The following is a 19,669-nucleotide window of genomic DNA, read 5'->3' as shown; positions in this document are numbered from 1 at the left end:
TTGTAACCAGTTGTGGATGTCTAATTTATACATATTTAAGTACATGCAGCATTAAACATCTTTAGTATTTTATGGTTTTACTCTACAGTGCACGTTTTTTTCTTAACATAAGGTTGTCCTTATCATTAAATGGCCAATCAAATGTCCTGGAAAGAATTTCTCTTGACACTCTTACAGTATGAATCCACTAGGGGGAGATGGAGCTCAAAGGATTTAGACTGAAACTTTGAGAATGAATATACTGTGCACAGCAAGCAGTTGAAATGTCCTTACTGGTAAACAAATGTTTATTTGTCATATAGCCAACAGAGTATAAATAAGAACAATGTATAGCAACAGAAACTTTACAAAAAGAGAAATAATGTGACAGCTTGTTTTTTTTATAAAATTATCGGTAATTTCACCTTTGATGCGACAGACGTCCAATAAATACATGTCTTACTTTAGCCTGTTATCTACAAAATAAAGGTCTGTGCTGAAAATTTGTATGCAAGTTCGACCTGGAAGGCAAGAGACAGATGATATACTGACGTGTTTGGAAAAATGATTAAAAAAAAACTAAAGTACACAGCACATCCCTGAACCTCCAGGCTCATCTACAAATTACTGTTACCTGCAGCGGTCTACGCGCTATGCTGTATGTGAAAGAAGTGGAGAGGTGGAAGCAGTTTTGAAGGCTTCCACTAAGTGCTACGAAACATTCAAGGAGCTTGAATCCATCTGTGACTGTAACTGGAATGGGAGGAAAAGATGGAAAAAAAATAAAAAAGCACAAAGAGGCAGTGTGCATCCTCGGCTACCTGTTAGTAACCGTAACCCTGGTGGTAACCGTCCTGGTAGCCGTGTTCGTATCCGTGCTGGTGGTAGCCGTAGCCGCCGTACTCGTCTTCAGGGCAGCGCATGCCGAGCGACTGCTGGATGGCCATCTCCTGCCTGCGTAGCTGCATAGAGTCCACCAGGTCGTAGATGATGGCCATGGACCACATGGGTGATGGGTACCAGGACTTCACGTTGCCGTCTTTTCCCACCAGCAGCATGGAGAAGTACTCCGGGCTGACCTGGAAGTAGTTCCTCATGTCCTTGACCAGCGTGGCCGAAAGCCCCTCGCGCTCCACAGTAGCAGTCCCTGGACGGAGCAGAGATTCAGCATTGAAGGATTTATTTTTACTGTATCTCCTCACGCTGAGCTCAAATGCCAAAAACAGAAACCTGGGCCTTCTGGCAGCAGCTCTGCTTTCTACAGTCTTGCAAAAGCCTGACTCAGATTTCTGTTTCTCTAAGAAAATTTACTGTTTGATATAAAAATAAAAAAAAGTTCTCTTGACAAGGTCAGAAAAGAATAAATCTGATTTTGTTTTTGGTCTCACGGCAGCACACATGGTTCTGCAGCTTAAAGTTGTATGGAGTCAGTTCCAGCTAAAAAACATACATTTGAGGTTCCTCTGGTGGAAGAAGCTTTCAAGTAAAGAAGATTATTACAAGAGTAATGTAACAAGTGTAGATGTTGTGGTTTATGATGAGATTTTAGCTGATTATTTACATATTACAGATTTAAACCTTACAAAATTATAATATTTTGTCCCCTCCCCCCCAAAAAAAATACTATTTGATTTAAAAAAACAAAAACAAAAACAACTTCTCTTGTCCAGGTCAGAAGACAATAAAATCAGATTTAGTTTTTCACAGCAGACCTGGTTCTGCAGCCCTGACTGACTGTTCCTGCTGAAAACAAACATGTGAGGTTCCTCTGGTGGAATAAGGAAGTGGATCTTAGACTCTTTCTGGACTGATTCTGGTTTTACATGAAGGAGGGCAGAGCTAAGATCCCAAACATGCAAAGTCAACAAGAAAAAACTTGTAACGTTTTTTATACAGCACATTGAAGATAAGAGCTTTCCAGTAAAGGAGACTATTACGGAAGCATCGTAACAAGTGTAAGTGCTGTGGTTGAGATCCTGTTCTGTTAATTATGGTGGGATTTTACTTGATTCATTTACGTATTAGAGATTAAAACCTTACAAATTTAAAATTTTTTTTTTTTTAAATTATTGATGAAATTTGATTTTAAAATTTTAAAAAACAAAACAAAAAAATCAACTTTTCTTGTCCAGGTCAGAAGAGAATAAATCTGATTTCGTTTTTCACAGCAGACCTGGTTCTGCAGCCCTGACTGACTGTTCCTGCTGAAAACAAACATCTGAGGTTCCTCTGGTGGAATAAGTAAGTGAACCTTTGAGAATTAGATCCTACTTCTGGACTTATTCTGGTTTTGCATGAGGGAGGGCAGCTCCAGGACCTCACTGTGCCTTAATAGAAAGCACTGTGTGTGTGTTGCGTTTGCTGCCCAACCCTCGTTATTTTACATGACAAAGTTCTTACCGTTGATAGGATACAGCTCCAGGACTCCGCCCATATCCGGCGCCTCTGTGCCAACCAACTTCAGAATGGCGATGTGCCTCAGACCTATGTTGCCATGGCAACACACATAAGAGAGAGGCAAATATCTTAGATAGATAACAATAAGACTTCAAACAACAGTCTGTAAAACTGTTTTTCTTTTAATCCATCACTCCTCCTGCTTATTCAGGCTGATTTCACTGTTTGTTATTGGAACCATCCTGAGCTCTTGTTTCCAGGTAAAGGGAGGAGAGGTGGTGGTGGTGGTGGTGGTCTGCAGAGCCCCTGCCAAAAAAGCAGTTTCCTCTGAAGCGAGAAAGCCCACATTAAACACAGGAGAACGCTGGCTTTACTCGGTGAGCGCCAAGTGCTGAATACCAGGATCAGACCTGTGAGGCCTTCAGCCCAGTCAGCAGGACAAGGCCTTTGTCTGGGGCAGCAGATCTGGGTGGCGACCCGGCCAAGAGCAACACATGAGGGGGGAAAAAAGTCCTCAAACAACCTGATTTGCAGCTGCTGATAAGGAGAGAGGAGCTTTTTTTCCCTTCAGTCATCTGACTCACTCAGAGAAAAACACTGAGTTAGATGGTACTTCTGTCTAATAAGGTGGATTTTATAAAGTTTAGGAGCTAAAACAAACGTTCGCATCAGAGCACCTTCAGCTGCAGACTGAGACCACCGAGGGGCAGCACAGAACACCACACAGCTTTTCTAGCCATGGTCATCAAACTGAAGAAGTCCTCCCCTGTCTACAGGAATTACAGTTTAAACATTTCAGGCATTTAGATTAAAAAAAAAAACAATATCAATGTCCATCCATCCATTATCTACACACCGCTTAATCCTCACTAGGGTCATGGGGGGCTGGAGTCTGTCCCAGCTGACTTAGGGTGAAGTCAGGGGACACCCTGGACAGGTCACCAGTCTATCACAGGGCTACACTTAGAGACAGACAACCAAGCACACTCACATTCACACCTACGAACAATTTAGAATCACCAATTAACCTCAACATGTTTTTGGACCATGTGGGAGGAGGCCGGAGAACCCGGAGAGAACCCACGCTGCACAGGAAGAACATGCAAACTCGATGCAGAAAGATTCCGGTGCCACCACCGGGACGCAAACCGGGGATCTTCTTGCTGTGAGGCAACAGTGCTACCAACTGCACCACCTTGCAACCCTACATTACATTACATTATATTATTTTATATTATATGATATTATATGATATTATATGATATTATATTATATTATATTATATTATATTATATTATATTATATTATAAAGGGGAAGAGGAGGGAAAATTTGTATTAAATATGTGGTGGAAGTGGCAGAATCATAACCAAAGTCTAAATCCACCCACAGTGATATGTTTTCATTTTAAAACACTAACTTCTGCTAGATTTTGCATAACTTCTGTGTTGTAGAACTCCAAAACGGAGACTTTTGGAAAGTGACCTCTCTTGTACAGTTCAGAAAATCTCTGGTCTTGCTTTTCACCTTTTTAGGCTTGTTGGTAGGCATAAATACATTTTTAATTTTTAATTTTTTTGAAACAGTGCTAAGATGCTAGCAATAACATGCAGTTTTCCTTTTACAAAGCTGTTTTAAAAGAAAGCATTATTAGTGTGGATGAAGTCTTATTAACTGAGCATTGGTTTAGTGCTACTGTAGGAAGGTAGAGGAGCAACATCACTGTTGGTAAATGCACAGATCTGACCAGAAATCCTGCTGTGATTCTCCATGTGTTTGTGCTTCAAACAGGCTAAGAACTTTCCAACCAGGAGGACAAATTTAGACTGACTGAATGCATATTTAATGGTTTTATAGACAGAAACAAGACACACTTACTAATGAAGAGTTCATTTCCAAAAACAGTTAACTCTAAATTTTCGTAGATTTTCAGAAGATGTTTTTTTTTGTTGTTGTTGTTTGCTTGAGACAAAATCAATCAGACTGAAGCTGAATGGATTTGAGAAATGACATGACAAAAATAGAGATAACTTAAGTTTGATTGATATTGTCTCAGGTAGATGATGGAAAAGTGGTTTTCTGAAGGTTTGTGAAGATGGAGTTCTCTGTTTTTGCAAATGAATTCTTCATATCAAGCGACAAAAGTTAATAAATTGTTCCTTTTTTTTGTAAAACTGGTGAAATTTCCAATTGAATGAAGTAAAGATTGAGTTAAAAAGACAGCAGGGCTACAGGAGAAGGTTAAAAGCAGGTCAGGAATATTTTTACAACTATCCAGTCCAAAACTGATCTTAAAACCACAAATAAAGAAAAGTTTATTGGCCACTTATGAGCTCGTTGCACGTTTATTTTATATTAGAAAGTTTCACTGTTAGAAAATCTCCTTTCGCTGACTTCTTCTATTCAAGTTTTAACATCTCGCAGCCAATAAAGTTTTAAATCTGGTTAATAATCATAAATCTGTTCAAATCTGTGCAGTATCAGTACTTCTCTATCAGCTTTTCTGCTCATGAAAGAATCTGTGCAACAACATTGATATGTGCAATATTGTTTTTTGCACATCCATGAGGAAATTGGACAATGTGACCTCGTACTGACGTATATTTGTTTGTATATTTTTATTTTTCTACTGACAGTTCTTAAATGTTTGAGCTATCCTCCTATGCAAATTTCCCCACTGTGAGAATAACAAGGCTTATTGTATTGAATTCACAGCGTGAGTCATAAACATGACACATCCATGTATGCTCTGACCATAAAAGCAGGAAGAAACCAGAGCCTGAGAGAAACGTCAGAAATCTTGAATTCATATAAACACGACTGGAGGTTTGGTCGGAGTACAAAGTCCTCCCTACAGCATTTATTTGGTTTTACTGAGAAGTGAAGTTCACTGTGGGCTATTAAAAGTTTACATTTATCTCACATAAATCTGTCACACATCAGATTGTTGAGATTTGCAGAGTTCAGATAAATGCCTCCCTGAGACGTACAGTGAAAGCGTTTACTGTGGAAAAGTTGAGCAGGCTCAAGAGGAAGAGAGTCAAACAGAACCGCTCTCTGCCAGTTCTGTCATCTGGGATCTCTCTAAAACATCCCTCCGTGCACAAATGCACATCTGGAGAGCTGCAGTAAACAGAAACATTCCATGTAATCAACTTCTTCATGGCATTTACATATTCATAAATGCTCTGACTAAAACTCTGGCAGCTGGTGACGCTGAGGTGAAGCTCAGGTCACCAGAAAATAAAAGAGAAATTGCATACTGAAGGTAAGTATCTGTGAAAAAACTGGTAACTCTCAACACTGTAAAGATACATAAACATCCTTTCTGCTAATCTGAATTAACACAGAGATTTTTTCAGAGGCGGTCTTTGTTATTGTTTGTTTACAATGATGATGGTAAAATGAGTTTTACTGTAAATAAGCTGAAAAAATACATTATTTTACAGATTTTGCTATTTTTGTCACAGTTTTTGTATATTGCAGTATTCTAACATTTTTAATATGTTTTTTGCTGGCGGATTTTCAGGAGACTTTTTGTGGTGCAGAAAGACGGAAAAACACTTAGCAGCAAAAAAAAATAAATAAAAAAAAATGGCACCTCAACGTCAAAATTAAAGGAACTGCTAAAGATTATTTTACTTAAATTTACACAAAAACGCAGTTTCCAAGTTTGCTCCATTGCTATTTAAGACAGACTGGACCTAATTTGTTTATATAGCATGCTTAAAAACAGACAGGCAGCAACCAAACTACAGTATGTGCAACAAATCACAAAAAAAACCCTGCAAAATCTTAAACGTAAGTAAAGCTGTCAGAGAAATGTAGTTAAGTACGATATTTTCCTCTAAAATGCAGAAGAGTGAATGTAGAAAGTTGCACAAAATGGAAAAACTTAGTTCAAGTATCTCAAATTTGTACCAAAGTACAGTACTTCAGTAAAAAGTACTTAGTTACTTTCCACCACTGTATCTAACCAAGTCAGTTGCTTCAGTTTTTAGATTGTATGGAGTTAAACACTATTTCATTGGTGTTTTAATACAAAATATTGTAATATATGCACGTATATGTCATTTTGTTTATAGTGTTCTCATGTAATCTCATGACCTTTACGTCTAACCTCTTAACTTGGTCTTTATTACGACTAACGATATAAGCTGCATCTTGTTTTAGTTTTTTCAGAACAGTCTTGGCCATTTAGATCTAACATAATTTGATGTGATAATACTTGCAGACTTTTTATATCAGCCTTTATATCAAGTGTTACGACCCAGCTGTCTGGAGTGGGCTGGGAGTAACAAAGAACCAGGTGTACAAGGTGGAGGGAAGCAGTTTATTGCTCAGTGATGAAAAAAATGTTTCTTACTTTAGATTTTTTTTGTGCTTTTTACTTGTATTTCATCATGAAATGCTGGCAGGAGAGATTTCTTTTCCTAGATGTATAGAGGAGTTTGTGTGGTATCTCAAATATCAGAACCAGGATTGTGAAATTATTTAAAAACAAACATGTGCCAAATGGAGATAAATGTCTGTTCAGTTTTACTGTTTCGCACAGTGGGGTCTATTTTTGGAATCATAAAGTAGCAAAAGCAGTGGAGAGCAGCTGCATGTGAAAGGTTTTGTCTGTATTGATGACTCTGCAGGGAAGCATCAGCAGCTCGGTGCGGTTCTGTGGAACTTTATGGTGTTGTTTTTAGCTCATTGTTGTGATTTTCCAGCCGCAACTTCACTGTTTTGTTTCTCAAATTTTTGGTTGCAGCAGGCGGCAGCTTTTACCGAACAGCAGGCCGACACACTGCAGCTCTCAGCAGCGAGACCGACCTGAAGAAAGCAACTTAACCAAGATCAAGTCTGCTGGTTGTATTCGGAGCAACTCACCCAGGTTGCAGGCCTGGCTATTCAGGGCGTAGAGCTGCTGCTGGTAGGCCCACTCCTCGTCGCTGGGGGCCGAGATGATGAACAGGCGACGTCTCCAACGGAACCTGCAATCACATAAAATTTTTAGACCGGATTTAAGTGGCACTTTTGATGCAGCAGTAAAAGCTCCGCGCCAAAGATGAGGGAGTTTGTGCTATGTGTTCCCGTATACTATTACTGCCAGAGGGGTGACAACCCCGAATTATGGTCAAAAAACCTGCAAGATCGCTGCACTGCGATCTGGAGCTAGGATCCAGGTCTCCATGGCAACATGAGGCAGCCAGTTTGCTTTAGAAAAATATGCGCCTGCGATGATTCAGCCTTGAGGAAGGGCGAAGGGGTTTATGTTACTTTTAATCTCTGTGGAACACACAAAAACAGGCTGCTGCAATCTGCCAAACGCTGCTTCTAATGGCCATAAATTGTGGTCCGGCTGATTACTGAGCAGAGCAGCAGATGTCTGATAGAAGTGGGAACAGCCTGAAGGGACCACCCAATAATTCTGACCACTGGTTCCGCTGCAGAACTGAGACAACATCCCAGATTCAAGGGGGATCCAGTTTTACACACCAAACGTTTATTAAACCAAATTCCAGGAAAGAAGAGACGCTCAAATACAACAGGGGTTCCCAAACTCTGCAATCTTGACCCTCAAAATCTCAAAACAGTTCCAGAGACTCACATCCACTACATCAGTGAACAGGTTATTGATCAATGCAGCTACTTATTTCTAAGTGAAAGCTGCACATTAGAGCACATTTAACATGATACTGTACTAATGTGCATTTAATTTGACGCTGTCCCATAATGCAGGATATCACTTTAATAATTATCATTTAAGTGAAATTAATGTTACTGATTGAATATTCTCTGTAATAAATACCAGCAGAATAATCCATTTTCTAGTCTGTGTTCTATCAGCTGCAGTAGCAGCAGTTTTAACAGACTTGACAGCAAATCAAGACCAAACATAAAAACATATTTATGTGATTTCCAACATGTGTAACATTTTCCCACAAGTGGTCTCTTCACTGCTTTGTGAAAACACTGCCTGCAGTTCAACCCATAACTCCCTGAATTTCTGGTCAGAGCTAAGTCACTAGTGTTTTCACGTTTGCATGAAGGAGTGCATTTTTTTGTTTGTTTGTTTTACAGGATCTGGTTTACCTTTCAGAATTTTTTTTACAAAGGACCTGTGAAATGAAGTGACTATGCCTTTCCAACCTGCCGGCAAGTTTTGGAATTCACAAGGTTAGGCAAAATGTTAAATTTAATGATATTTTACACAACTATTTGGCAACAGTTTGTAGGAAATCAGACATAATGTTTCTATGCACAAATCCAGTTCCATAACAGGCCACTTAGAAGCAAACAATTGTTCATTCGTACTATTGTAAAGCACTTTGTAACTACTTTTTTCCGAAAGGTGTTATAGTTATATTTAAGTTATTATCATTTTATTATTATTATTGTTATTGGGACTTATTAAATATTTTTCTACGTTTTGTACAGTATGGAAGCATGACTACAGGAACACACCCCAGTTGTTGCCAACCAGTGACAAAAAGAAGAAACCAAAAAAACTTTGTTCATCTATGATGGAAAAATTAAATCTTAAGAATTAGTTTTTCTTTTTTAATCCAGCAGGCTGTAGTTACTCTGTAATGTCAGCAGGTATCAGACATGTTTCATGCTGTCTGGAGACGAAGACAACCAAAGAAGCAGCCAGTCAGTCTGTAAGTGAAGCACTGAACAGGTGTTTTCATCTGTCAGGAAGCTCAACAATCATTTTTTGGGGAAAAAGCCCAAAACTGCCAGTTTGTTGAGGACATTGAAATGTGCTGTTTCTGTAAAACTTTGCTGTTGCAATACTACAAAATGTGCATAAAAATAAGCATTCTGTAATGTTGTCCACATGCGCTTGGCCATGTAGCACATTCAAAACCGTCACATTGATCTCACCTGGAGAGAAAGTTCTCCAGTGATCTGGGTTTGTCCTCCTTCTTACAGACGACTCCGTCTCTCTTCTGCTGCTCCATCTCCCGGATGCGGGAGGAGAAGGTGTCGATGTAGTCAAACACAGCCTTCATGGCGATGGGAACTTCATAGGATTGCTGACAGACACATAAAAAAACCATCAACAAGAAGCTGGCAAAGGTTGATGTGAATGCGGTGAAGCAACAGAGTAAGAAAATCAATCTGCCTGTGGAGGAGAATCTGGAAAGAGCCCAGAGAATATGAAAATAGAAAACAATGGTGAAACTGTTTCCAATGAAGTCATAAAGTGAACTTTTTGGGGCTTTGAACCTTTGCCAACTGTTCTGTATAATAACTTCTGGGAAGCAGCGCCGACTTGCTCAAACATAACAAAGTATTCAGTTTAATTTACGAAATGCTGAGCAGCCACGGTGTGAATGTCTAACATGTGCGTGAAAATGCAACTCGCTGCTTCCTCGGGATGTGCTGAGTTTGCTGCACAGCTCGTTCTGACTCTTTCACACCTTTCATACACCCACATCCTTCACAGACTCCCCCGTCTCGGCACAGGACGCCAAACACTAGCCTCTTTGATGAATTTGTCCGAAAACAGCCGGCCGATTTACCCTGGCACTCGCACACACGTACAGCTGGTGAGCAAATGTCATGTCGTGTGAATTAAAACAGTGTTTTAGTGAAGCCACCGTGCTGGTAATATGAGGACACGTCAGTCCACCTTCAGAGAGGAGCAGAAGACGGAGCGTGAAAACCAGCAGGAACGCCATGAGTCAGAAGAACGGCTCATTTAAAGGAAATAAGCAGCACAATATTAAAAGAGCAACTATTTAAATCTTAGAGGGACATTATAGAGCCCATGTTTTGCTTTTTGGGTTCCTCCCTTTCCTTCAATGTGTTATATAGCTGCTTCTTGTGCATGTAAAAGGTCTACAAACTGACAAATAAGCTAGAATTAACTCCTTCCAGAGACAGAATGTTCTGAAGTGTTTCTGTGGGGAGCTCTCTTTTAGTTCCCACAATGTGTTTCCTAAAGGTGGGATAACTTAAGACATTCTAAAAATGCGTGGTTACAACATTGTTCAATGTTTTCTAAATGTTGCATAGAGATTTCATTGTCATCATGTAGTATTGTGGAACATCGTGGGAATGTTTTCTGAAAGAAACACCGTCCCCAAAGCATCCAAACTGTTCCATCTTTGTTAAAACACTACATTACAGGAACATTTGTAAGAAAAAAAGGCATCCTGTCGTTTGAGGCCTCAATAACATCTTGAAAACATTTTTTTAAAACTTTCTTCCTTTGGTACCATATAAAAGAATCTGTGACAACATCCTCCAAACATCCTCTGAATGTTCAAACTTGTGTCTTTGTTAACTTTGAACCTTTTAGGAACATTATTCGAGAAGATAAATATCCTTTAAACATTCTTTGGACATTAGATTAAACTTTAAAACACTGTTAGAGTTTGTAGATGATGTTGGCCAATGTTGTGGGAACGTTCCCTGCTCGCTGGGAAAGTCCACATCAAGCGGAGGGTTATTCTCTCCCACAGAAAACTCTGCTCCTTACCTTCCTGAAATGCCTTATTTGAAGTTCAAGGTTTCTTCTGTTACTTATCTACATCACCTTGTAACACAGGGGCAGCTAGTCTGAACCACAAACAAAGAATGAGCAGATTTTTGTATTGTTCCAAGAAGAAAATACTGCAGACAGGTAGAGAAGAGTCTTAGGATGATGTAGAAATTCAGTGTCTGAACACCTTTGCATATATTTGAATTATCCAGCAAGACAGTCCTATTATCTGGTGTTTTGAACAGAAATAAAATCCATACTGGGCTTTGAGATCAACTATAGCTTCAGCACATCATACTAAGGTAATATGTCAGCTGAATGTAATGTTCAGGACAAGAACCGTCTCGTAGTATTAGTTCTAGTTAGGAAAAAAGACCAAGAAATGGCTTGACAAGGAACCACCGTCAGACAGAGTGTGGCTACTGGAGATATAAAGTCTTTTCTTAAAGACTCTGTATTGTTGGTGCCTTGCGTTGTTCATTCCCCTTTCCTTCCCTTAGCCTTATAAATATAGTTTACCAATATCACCATGTATTATATATATAATTATCATCTACCTCACTTAGATGCAGCACCCAGTCCAGTTCTCTAACCCAGAGGATATAATTGGGGACTAGAAAGATACAAAACCTGCTCAGTTCAACACACTACAAAGCTCTAATTTAACATCAGCAGCTTCCCTGTCTTGTTATGATTCTGATGTATAGTTTTCTGAATAACCTTGTTGTATTAGTATGGTGGTACTTGTTTACTGTGTGAGGACCTTAGATACAAAAACTGATCACACATGCTCTTTTCAGAGTCCTCTTTTGATCATACTGATGTAACAAGGCCCATTTTCCCAAATTCTAAAGCTCGTTTGTTAACAAATAACTATATTTTTCAGAAACGCCTCGTGTAATGTTGGTTCCTTTTCCCTAATTTGTAACAGACTTACATGACTGTCAGCAGTAAATTAAACATATCCATAATAGTTTCCCAGTGAGAGTTCATGCCTGGTTTGCTTTTGCTTTAAATGCCATTATCCTGTGCTGCTCCAGTTCAGGTGATATACAGTATTTACAGAACCAATGATTGATGAACACTTGCAGTGTAAACACTTAGACTGCTGTATTTAGCTCACAGTGGTAATACTTAACCACCAAGTTCACATTCTCACATAGTTTATTTATATAGTTTACTAGCATGTGCTAACCAACCCAAAAAACAAAATGCAGCAGAGACTGACGGGAATATAATAACTTTGGGACTTAATAATGGCACAGGATGGTGTTGCCATCAGGCAGGAGGAAAGAGTTTATTCATTCCATCTGCCCTTAAGATAACAAATAACAAATAAGAGTACTACATGATTTGATTGTATTTTTTTTTTAACTATTTTTGTTTATTTTTTTTTAACTACGGTTTAATTATTTATTCTTATCATTCTAAAGAGTCACTTTTTTGACTCTAGTTGTATTTATGATTTGAAAATATTGTCCGTTTATTAATATTATCATTCTATTGGTCAGTTATATCTGCTTTTCATCCAACAAACTACTGTCTTTATGAATTTAGGCATGTTTAATAACCTTTTTCTTTGTGTTTGCATGTGTGCATGTGCATGTGTGTGCATGTGTTTTTAAATGTGGTCATGTAGTCACCTCACGGTCAAAACAAATTTCCCTGCAGGTCTCTAAAGCGTATCTTATCTTACTTATTTGCCTTCAATGTATTACCAACACATCTTTATTTTTAGTTTTTTTCTGTGTGTTTCCTCTACTGTAATGCAATTATTCATATTTTTGATGATAAGATATCTCACAGCAGCACCTGTAACAGTTAAACAGGGTAAAATGGGATTACAAACAATCAAAATAATCAGTGGATTTAACTAATGTTTACAGTGGTCCCTACCTTGACTCTCATGTCTGTGTCGGTGAGGACCATGTAGAACTCATCGTACGTCATGCTGAACTCTTTCCTCAGCTCAGTGATCAGATCCTGGTTTACCAGATCCTCCTGACGAAGACCCTTCATCGGCTTGTCGTTTTCTGGAGAAGGAAGGAGACAATAGTCAGATTCTAAATTTTATTTTAGAGGGACATATTGTTAAGACGGGCTGCAAGGTGGCGCAGTTGGTAGCACTGTTGCCTCGCAGCAAGAAGGTCGCAGGTTGGTGTCCCGGTGGGGATCATCTATATACCACTCAATCCTCATTAGAGTTGCGGGGGGGGCTGGAGTCTATCCCAGCTGACTCAGGGTGAAGGCAGGGGACACCCTGGACAGGTCACCAGTCTATCACAGGGCTACACTTAGAGACAGACAACCAAGCACACTCACATTCACACCTACGGACAATTTAGAATCACCAATTAACCTCAACATGTTTTTGGACTGTAGGAGGAAGCCAGAGAACCTGGAGAGAACCCACGCTACACGGGGAGAACATGCAAACTCAACGCAGAAAGATCCCAGGCATCCTTACTGGGATGCGAACCAGGGATCTTCCAGCTGCGAGGCAACGTTGCTAACCACCGAGGCACCGTGCAGCCCCCCATCACCTGTTGATGAGGTCTATCAACAGAATCCAGGGACCGAACAACAATTCAGTCTTCACAGTAGAAGCTGAGCTGCAGCTTCCTAGACTAAAAAGTGCCTGTTGTGCTGTTCAGCATTCAGAGGGTTGTCAATTTGGCCTCCAGGATCACACTGTCAATGCAGAGTTCTACTGTAACGCCCTGAGGTGCCTTATGGAGAACATTTCAGCAATCTGACCTATGGAACCTGCCATCCTGCCAATGCTTGCCTGCTCACAATGTAGTTTCTTGGCCCCAACAACTCAACTGATGATCTTCAGTCGCCCTTTTTTTGTCAAATTTGACTCTCTGCGACTGCTTCCTCTTCTTCAAAACTCCCAGGTAGCCTTACAAGTGTTGCAGGAGCACATGGAGCAGTCTATTACTGCGCAAGAAGACTATCTCCAATCTCAAGTGACTCAGAGTGTTATGGTAGAAGTCAGCATTGAAAAGCTGACAGTTGGGGACAATTTCATGGTGCCCAGTCACATGAATATCGAACAAAACCACAAACATGATCTGGGTCGTGCTGCTGAAGTGATGAACCTTCTTCAGCTCCTCCACTGCAGACAGTTTGGAACTCATCACTAGCTATAATCCTCATGAAGGTAGGATTAGTTTTCAACCAAACTGAATGTTTGCTTTTGCACAAGTTTGACATTCACGGCAAAATCACCCATGTGCAACTGCAAACTTGAGAACAGGACTTCCAACGAGTGATCTGAATGTGGCAGGAGCCCAGGAGCAGTGTATTGCTGCACAAGAAGACTACTTAATGGCCAAATTTAAATCAGGTGCAGTTTATGCTTTTTATGGACAGTCTCTGAACTTTACGATTATATGTGGCAACTCTGGCTTTGATATTTTGCCTAGAAAGTCCACAAGACTGGCAATTGTCCCATCTGACATCAAAAGCTCTTACATAACTGAAAGAAAGTCACAAAACTGTCAGACTTCTTGATGTGAAAAGATGGTGAAGTGTTGTTTTCCAGTCAAATAAACCACAATAACAGAAAAATGTGTTTTCTGTAGCTGACTTTGAAACAATGTTCAGTTACAAAATGTGTCTGACAAGACAGTGAATTAGACTCAGAACAGAGTGGAAACATGTAGATTGAGTCAGGGACAAACTTGACAAAGAGCAGCTTTTATCCACTGAGATCTGGCAGGGTCGGCAGCCTTCGAAATTTACTGTAGCAAGCCAAAGCAAAAGCCTTTAATCACCACTCCCTCCATGCACATGTGCGCGACACAGAGACCACAGAACAGCGTTTTTTGGTAGATGGTTCACCCACTCTCTGCTGTGTAATGTGTCTGAGAAATCCAATCAGGAAATCCCCAGTGCTGAGCATGTAGGAGACCTCAGAACCAGACAAATAGACAGAAAACACACTAAAATGTGTTCCACACACAACCAACCAACCAAGTTAAAACCCAAACACCATGAAGTTACACTAAACTAAGGGAGGGGCAACACTGAAACAACCAGCTGTTTGTATACAGTACATGTCCACACTCAGAGGTCATGTTTCCATCACTTCAGAGGACATTACAGTGACTTACATTCATTTCCTGGAGATTTAACCCAACCCTTACCATAACTACCACTTCCCTAGTCCTAAACCATGACTCTTAAACCAAGGTTTCATACAAAAATTGTCTGATTTACGGTATGAGAACATGATTTTTGTGCCTTAAAGGGAGGCGGGTCACCACAACGTGACTGTGTAAACAGATTTATGTTCCCTGCAACATGACTAATACAAGTACACTGGTACATACACACTGACCCTCCAGCTGGTGAGTGGAACAAAAGTGTAACCAAGCCTAAACATGGGTGGGGGCGATCAGCTGACGTCACCTCAGCCCTTTTTTTCCAGCATTCCATCTGGTTAAAGCCTCGCTGTCTTGTGGGAGTGACAGACTCATAAAGTTTTACAAAGTGGGCTTGCATGTCATGAAGTTAACACACACTGACCGAAGCCTCAGGTTTGGAGACAGCTGCAAAATGTCTCCAAATATAACGAGGCCGCCGAGCACAAATGACACAGCACTGCTCATAAAAACAGCAGCGGTTTGTGTCGCTTTTGAACAGTAGTTTAATAAAAGGAAAGTTTTCAAAAGCTGTTATAATTGGTCTGAGTGTGTGGGTGTGATGAATCAACAAACTCCTGCTTACACATCAGCACCAGAGGAGGCAGATTTAGCCCCATGTTAGGGATGATATACAAGGAAGGTATGTGCTCTGGCTGCGGTTCCCTTCCTCTCCTGATATATGTGATACAGACGTCTCCTGGCATTCATTTAACGCCTTAAAAAACCCATCTCTGTGTAACAAGGTTCCATATTTATAAGCTTTATGGTTTCTTAGGTTTGTTATGTATGAAACCCTGGTTGTATGAATCCATGTTTTTAACGACTGTAATCGAAACACTGTGGTTTCATGATGGAAGTGCTTAGCGTTGACTGCTTGTTTTACCCACGATGTGTTTTGCATATAAAAAGCACCATGTGGGGATTTAAACAAGGTAAGATAGCTGCTGAACTCATCCTAAGAGGTTCAGTAGAAAGCAGCTGGACATTTCAGCTTCTTCCAAGAGGCTTCCTCACTTCTAACTGGCTGATACAGAGTCCCAGATAGATATTTTCACCATCAACTCACACGGCTGAAGGCCCATTAATCACCCTAATACTGTACCCCAAGGTGTGAATGCTTGTGAAAATGCCTGGTCAGGAAGGATTGATGTTGTTGGTGTCAAACCTTCTGGGGAGATGTCTCCAGACTGCATTAAAAGTACATGATAATTGGTGTCATAGACCTCCTTTTCTATTTAGAGTTTATCCAGAATGTGGTCATTGCTGTCCTCAAAGGAGTGTCCCTTCCCCTTTTAATGCTGTTGGATTACCGAGTCTTGTTCTGAGGAGCTGAGTGGTTGTATAGTTCAGTTTCAATTCAATTCAATTTGTATAGTGCAGTTTACAACATATGTCATCACATAGCACTTAACATAGTAAGGTATAGACCTTACAAAATAGTGTCCCTTGTATATAGATCTGTGTATTCCTTACTGCATTGGACTGCATATGCAACATTGCTCAGTGTGTGTTTGGCTGTTTAAGCCTCAGGGTGAACCAGCTTTTGTCCAAGAGTGGTGCTGAGTCTGAAATGCTATGTTGTGTTTGGTTTCTCATACATACCAGCTACATAAGGAATCACTGGAGGGAATCTACAACACCACTTATCAGGTACTTACAATTCAGCTTTGAGTTTGCTCTCCTGAGAGTTTCACCACCATTAACAGCTTCATTTATCATCCTTGACCTGGCATTTTTTTCAGACCATCTACACATCAAGACGTGAGTCTTAAACTGTTCATTCTGACAACTGTGTGATTTTATCTATCTGGGACTCCCCATCAGTCATTTGGAACTGAAGCAGCCTCTTGGAGAAAGGTGAAACATCATCAAGAACCAAAAGAGAAGTCCAGTTTTTACAGACGTTCTAAGGTTTGCAATGATGGATGACTGATAATTTGATTTATATATAGGTCTGTGCATCCCTTGCTTGGACTGAATATAGGAGGTGTGTCAGAAAGGTTCCAGGACTGATGTCACGAAAGATATTTCTCAAACCCAAACTACAAACTACAAGTTTTCCCCTTCAGACAATCAACCAGCACATCTACAAAGAGATCCCTGTGGTGTTTACTTCATTCAGTGCGCAAGAAGAGGCGAGAGTTGTGGCAGGACAAGTTCTGGCTGCTTCACCATGACAACACACCTGCTCACAATGCGCTGAGCATCCGACAGTTCCTGGCTGAGAAGAACATCTCTGTGCTGGAGCAACCTCCCTACTAACCCCACCTGGCTCTGTGGGATTTCTTCCTCTTCCCCAAGCTCAAGGGGGTTATCAAGGAGACCAGTTTTGAAGACATGGACAACATCAAGATGGCTGTGATGATGGAGCTGTGGAAGATCCTGGAAGAATCCTTCCAGGAGTGCATGGCGGTGTGGCAGAGAAGGCTGGGAAAGTGTGTTAGACTCCAGGGGGTTAAATCGAAGGGGAAAACTTGTAGTTTGTAGTTTGGATTTGAAATATATCTTTTGAAACTCCAGTCCTGAAACTTTTCTGATACACCTCGTACAACATTGCTCAGTGTGTGTTTGGCTGTTTAAATCCTCAGGGTGAACCAGTTTTTGTCCAAAAGTGTTGCTGAGTCGAAAGTGCATCTGTATAAGACATACCAGCTACAAAATGGAAGGGGATGTTGATCTGCCAACCCTGGAGGGAATCAACAACACCACTTATCAGGTACTTACAATGGGTTTGCTTCCCAAAAAGTTTCCTCATCAGCCAGTTAGAACTGACGAAACCTTTTGGATGAAGGTAAAACATCTTCACGAACCAAAAAGAAAGTTCCAGTTGGCTTTTACTGAAACTCTTAAGATTGCAATTACCTGGATGGCTGGAAATCTACACAGACATGATGAATTCTAATATAAAATTACTGTTACTAAGAAAACAAACACCACAGTATCACATGCACATTACAGCAAGTGCAACAAGCCAATGAGCCAGAACTGTTTAGAGTCACAATACTGTGGCTTTGGCAGAGCCTGTGGACTTTGTGAAAGTTATACTTGGAGCACTGATCACTGTCGAAAACATCTAGTTTGACATAATGCGAGAAAGGTAAAACAAGGACAGGACAGCAGACGTGGCAGGAGACACGTCTCTTGGCCTTAGTATGGAGAACATTCACACTATAATTTTCCCTTCTAACAGCAGCATGCTCACCAACTAAAAACTGTCTTCTTTAAAACAACAAATAAAACCTGCCATGCGAGCAAAATGCACATTTGGGGCATTTTATGGGGAATATTTGGGAGTCTCAATGCCTAAAAACTCCCAACTCTGAAAGGTTGCTTGGTGAATTTGTCTACTACAGCAGGGCAAAATTCAGAATTTCCGTTGACATGGTTCAAATGTTTTGACAAGTTTAACATACGGAGTTCTTCTCGACCATATCAGAAACTCTAAATCCACATTCCATATGTTCACCAAGGAGCTTCTACAAACTGGAACTCCATACATGAGGGCCGGAGCTCTCTATTTTTAACTCAACTTATGTAACACACACATACGTCACCCTACTGAAAGCACTTGTCAGCTTTAGCCCTGCTTATGTAAGCAGAAATAACTGATTCTACATACATGATTAACATTAAATATATGGTAAACTATGAGCTTACAGCTGTTGGGAGCAACCGTTTGACCTTTGTTTCTACTTTGTAGGTAACAGGATTGAAACAGTCTTAATGTGTCAATTAAAGTTGAGATGTTGATAGAAAACAACAACTTGGAGGCTCCTGGCTGAGTCTTGTATGTACATGCATTGGTTATAGTCCACCATGACGCACTGAAATTTATTACAAATATTAAACATCTTCCCAGCACGTCATAGGCTCAAATTGGACAATCTGCCTTGTTCACTCATAAACTACCTTATAAAGATCTTCTTGGCCTGCTTCCTTGATATCTGCTGATCTGCTTCCATCAGAAAAAGTCTGAGAAACAGTTGTTTTTGCTCCCAGAACTGATTCGTACAATCTGTTCACAGAGCACAGTGTGAATCGGGTAAAAGGGCATTTAAGTACGCTGCCTCCTTTACTTGACATCAGTTGCAAAAGAGCTGTTCTCACTGAATTAATTCAAAGCAGCTTTACACTAATTGGAGGCAGATACACTCAGATGTTATGACTGACTTCTAATAGCCCGGATTGATCCTCATCACCGATGATTCGTGACATCGATTTTTGCAATTTTACGACACTGTCATTCACTCTGAACATTTGTGAAATAGTTTTTAAGTCTGTATCCTGTTGAAGTGTGCTGCTTGTGAAAGAGATTCTTAGTCTCCATGAGCGTTTTCCTGGTTTAATAAAGAATATGTGCTACAGAACTACTCAAGATTGACAAGAGCAGGGTAAAGAATGAAAAGATATTCAACAGGCACTTAAAATGTATGAGCAAGTCTGGAACAACTATTCAAAGCCGGAGCCTGATTCAGAAGTACCAGACGGTGAAGGTCATGACAGCGCAGCGTATTTAAGCAAAAACAAAGAAAGAAACCTTACTGAACCTGCCCATACTGCTATAAGAACTGCATGTGGGACTACACTGTAAAAAACAAAACTGTACAAAACTATTTTTAAAAAAAGACAGTGAAAATCTGGTGAAAATGAAAAAAA

At 40.2% G+C, this 19,669-nt stretch overlaps 1 protein-coding gene across 1 annotated transcript in view; it reads right to left on the bottom strand.

Annotated features, from left to right (window-relative positions):
* Positions 1 to 269: 269 nt before the first annotated feature.
* Positions 270 to 19,669, bottom strand: part of ccdc80 (coiled-coil domain containing 80) — a 29,231-nt gene continuing 9,831 nt past the window's right edge. The window contains exons 6-10 of the mRNA XM_008290247.1: positions 12,756 to 12,892; positions 9,254 to 9,405; positions 7,253 to 7,356; positions 2,380 to 2,463; positions 270 to 1,126 (exon numbers count right to left, since the gene is read on the bottom strand). Of these exons, the coding sequence (XP_008288469.1) occupies positions 804 to 1,126; positions 2,380 to 2,463; positions 7,253 to 7,356; positions 9,254 to 9,405; positions 12,756 to 12,892 (800 nt within the window). The 3' untranslated portion in view covers positions 270 to 803. The remainder of the gene's footprint in view (positions 1,127 to 2,379; positions 2,464 to 7,252; positions 7,357 to 9,253; positions 9,406 to 12,755; positions 12,893 to 19,669) is intronic.

This window comes from Stegastes partitus, unplaced genomic scaffold, assembly GCF_000690725.1.
Source record: "Stegastes partitus isolate 25-593 unplaced genomic scaffold, Stegastes_partitus-1.0.2 Scaffold662, whole genome shotgun sequence".
Taxonomy (NCBI): domain Eukaryota; kingdom Metazoa; phylum Chordata; class Actinopteri; family Pomacentridae; genus Stegastes; species Stegastes partitus.
The sequence above is the reverse complement of the archived record's forward strand: the minus strand, read 5'-3'. Positions and strand labels throughout refer to the sequence as shown.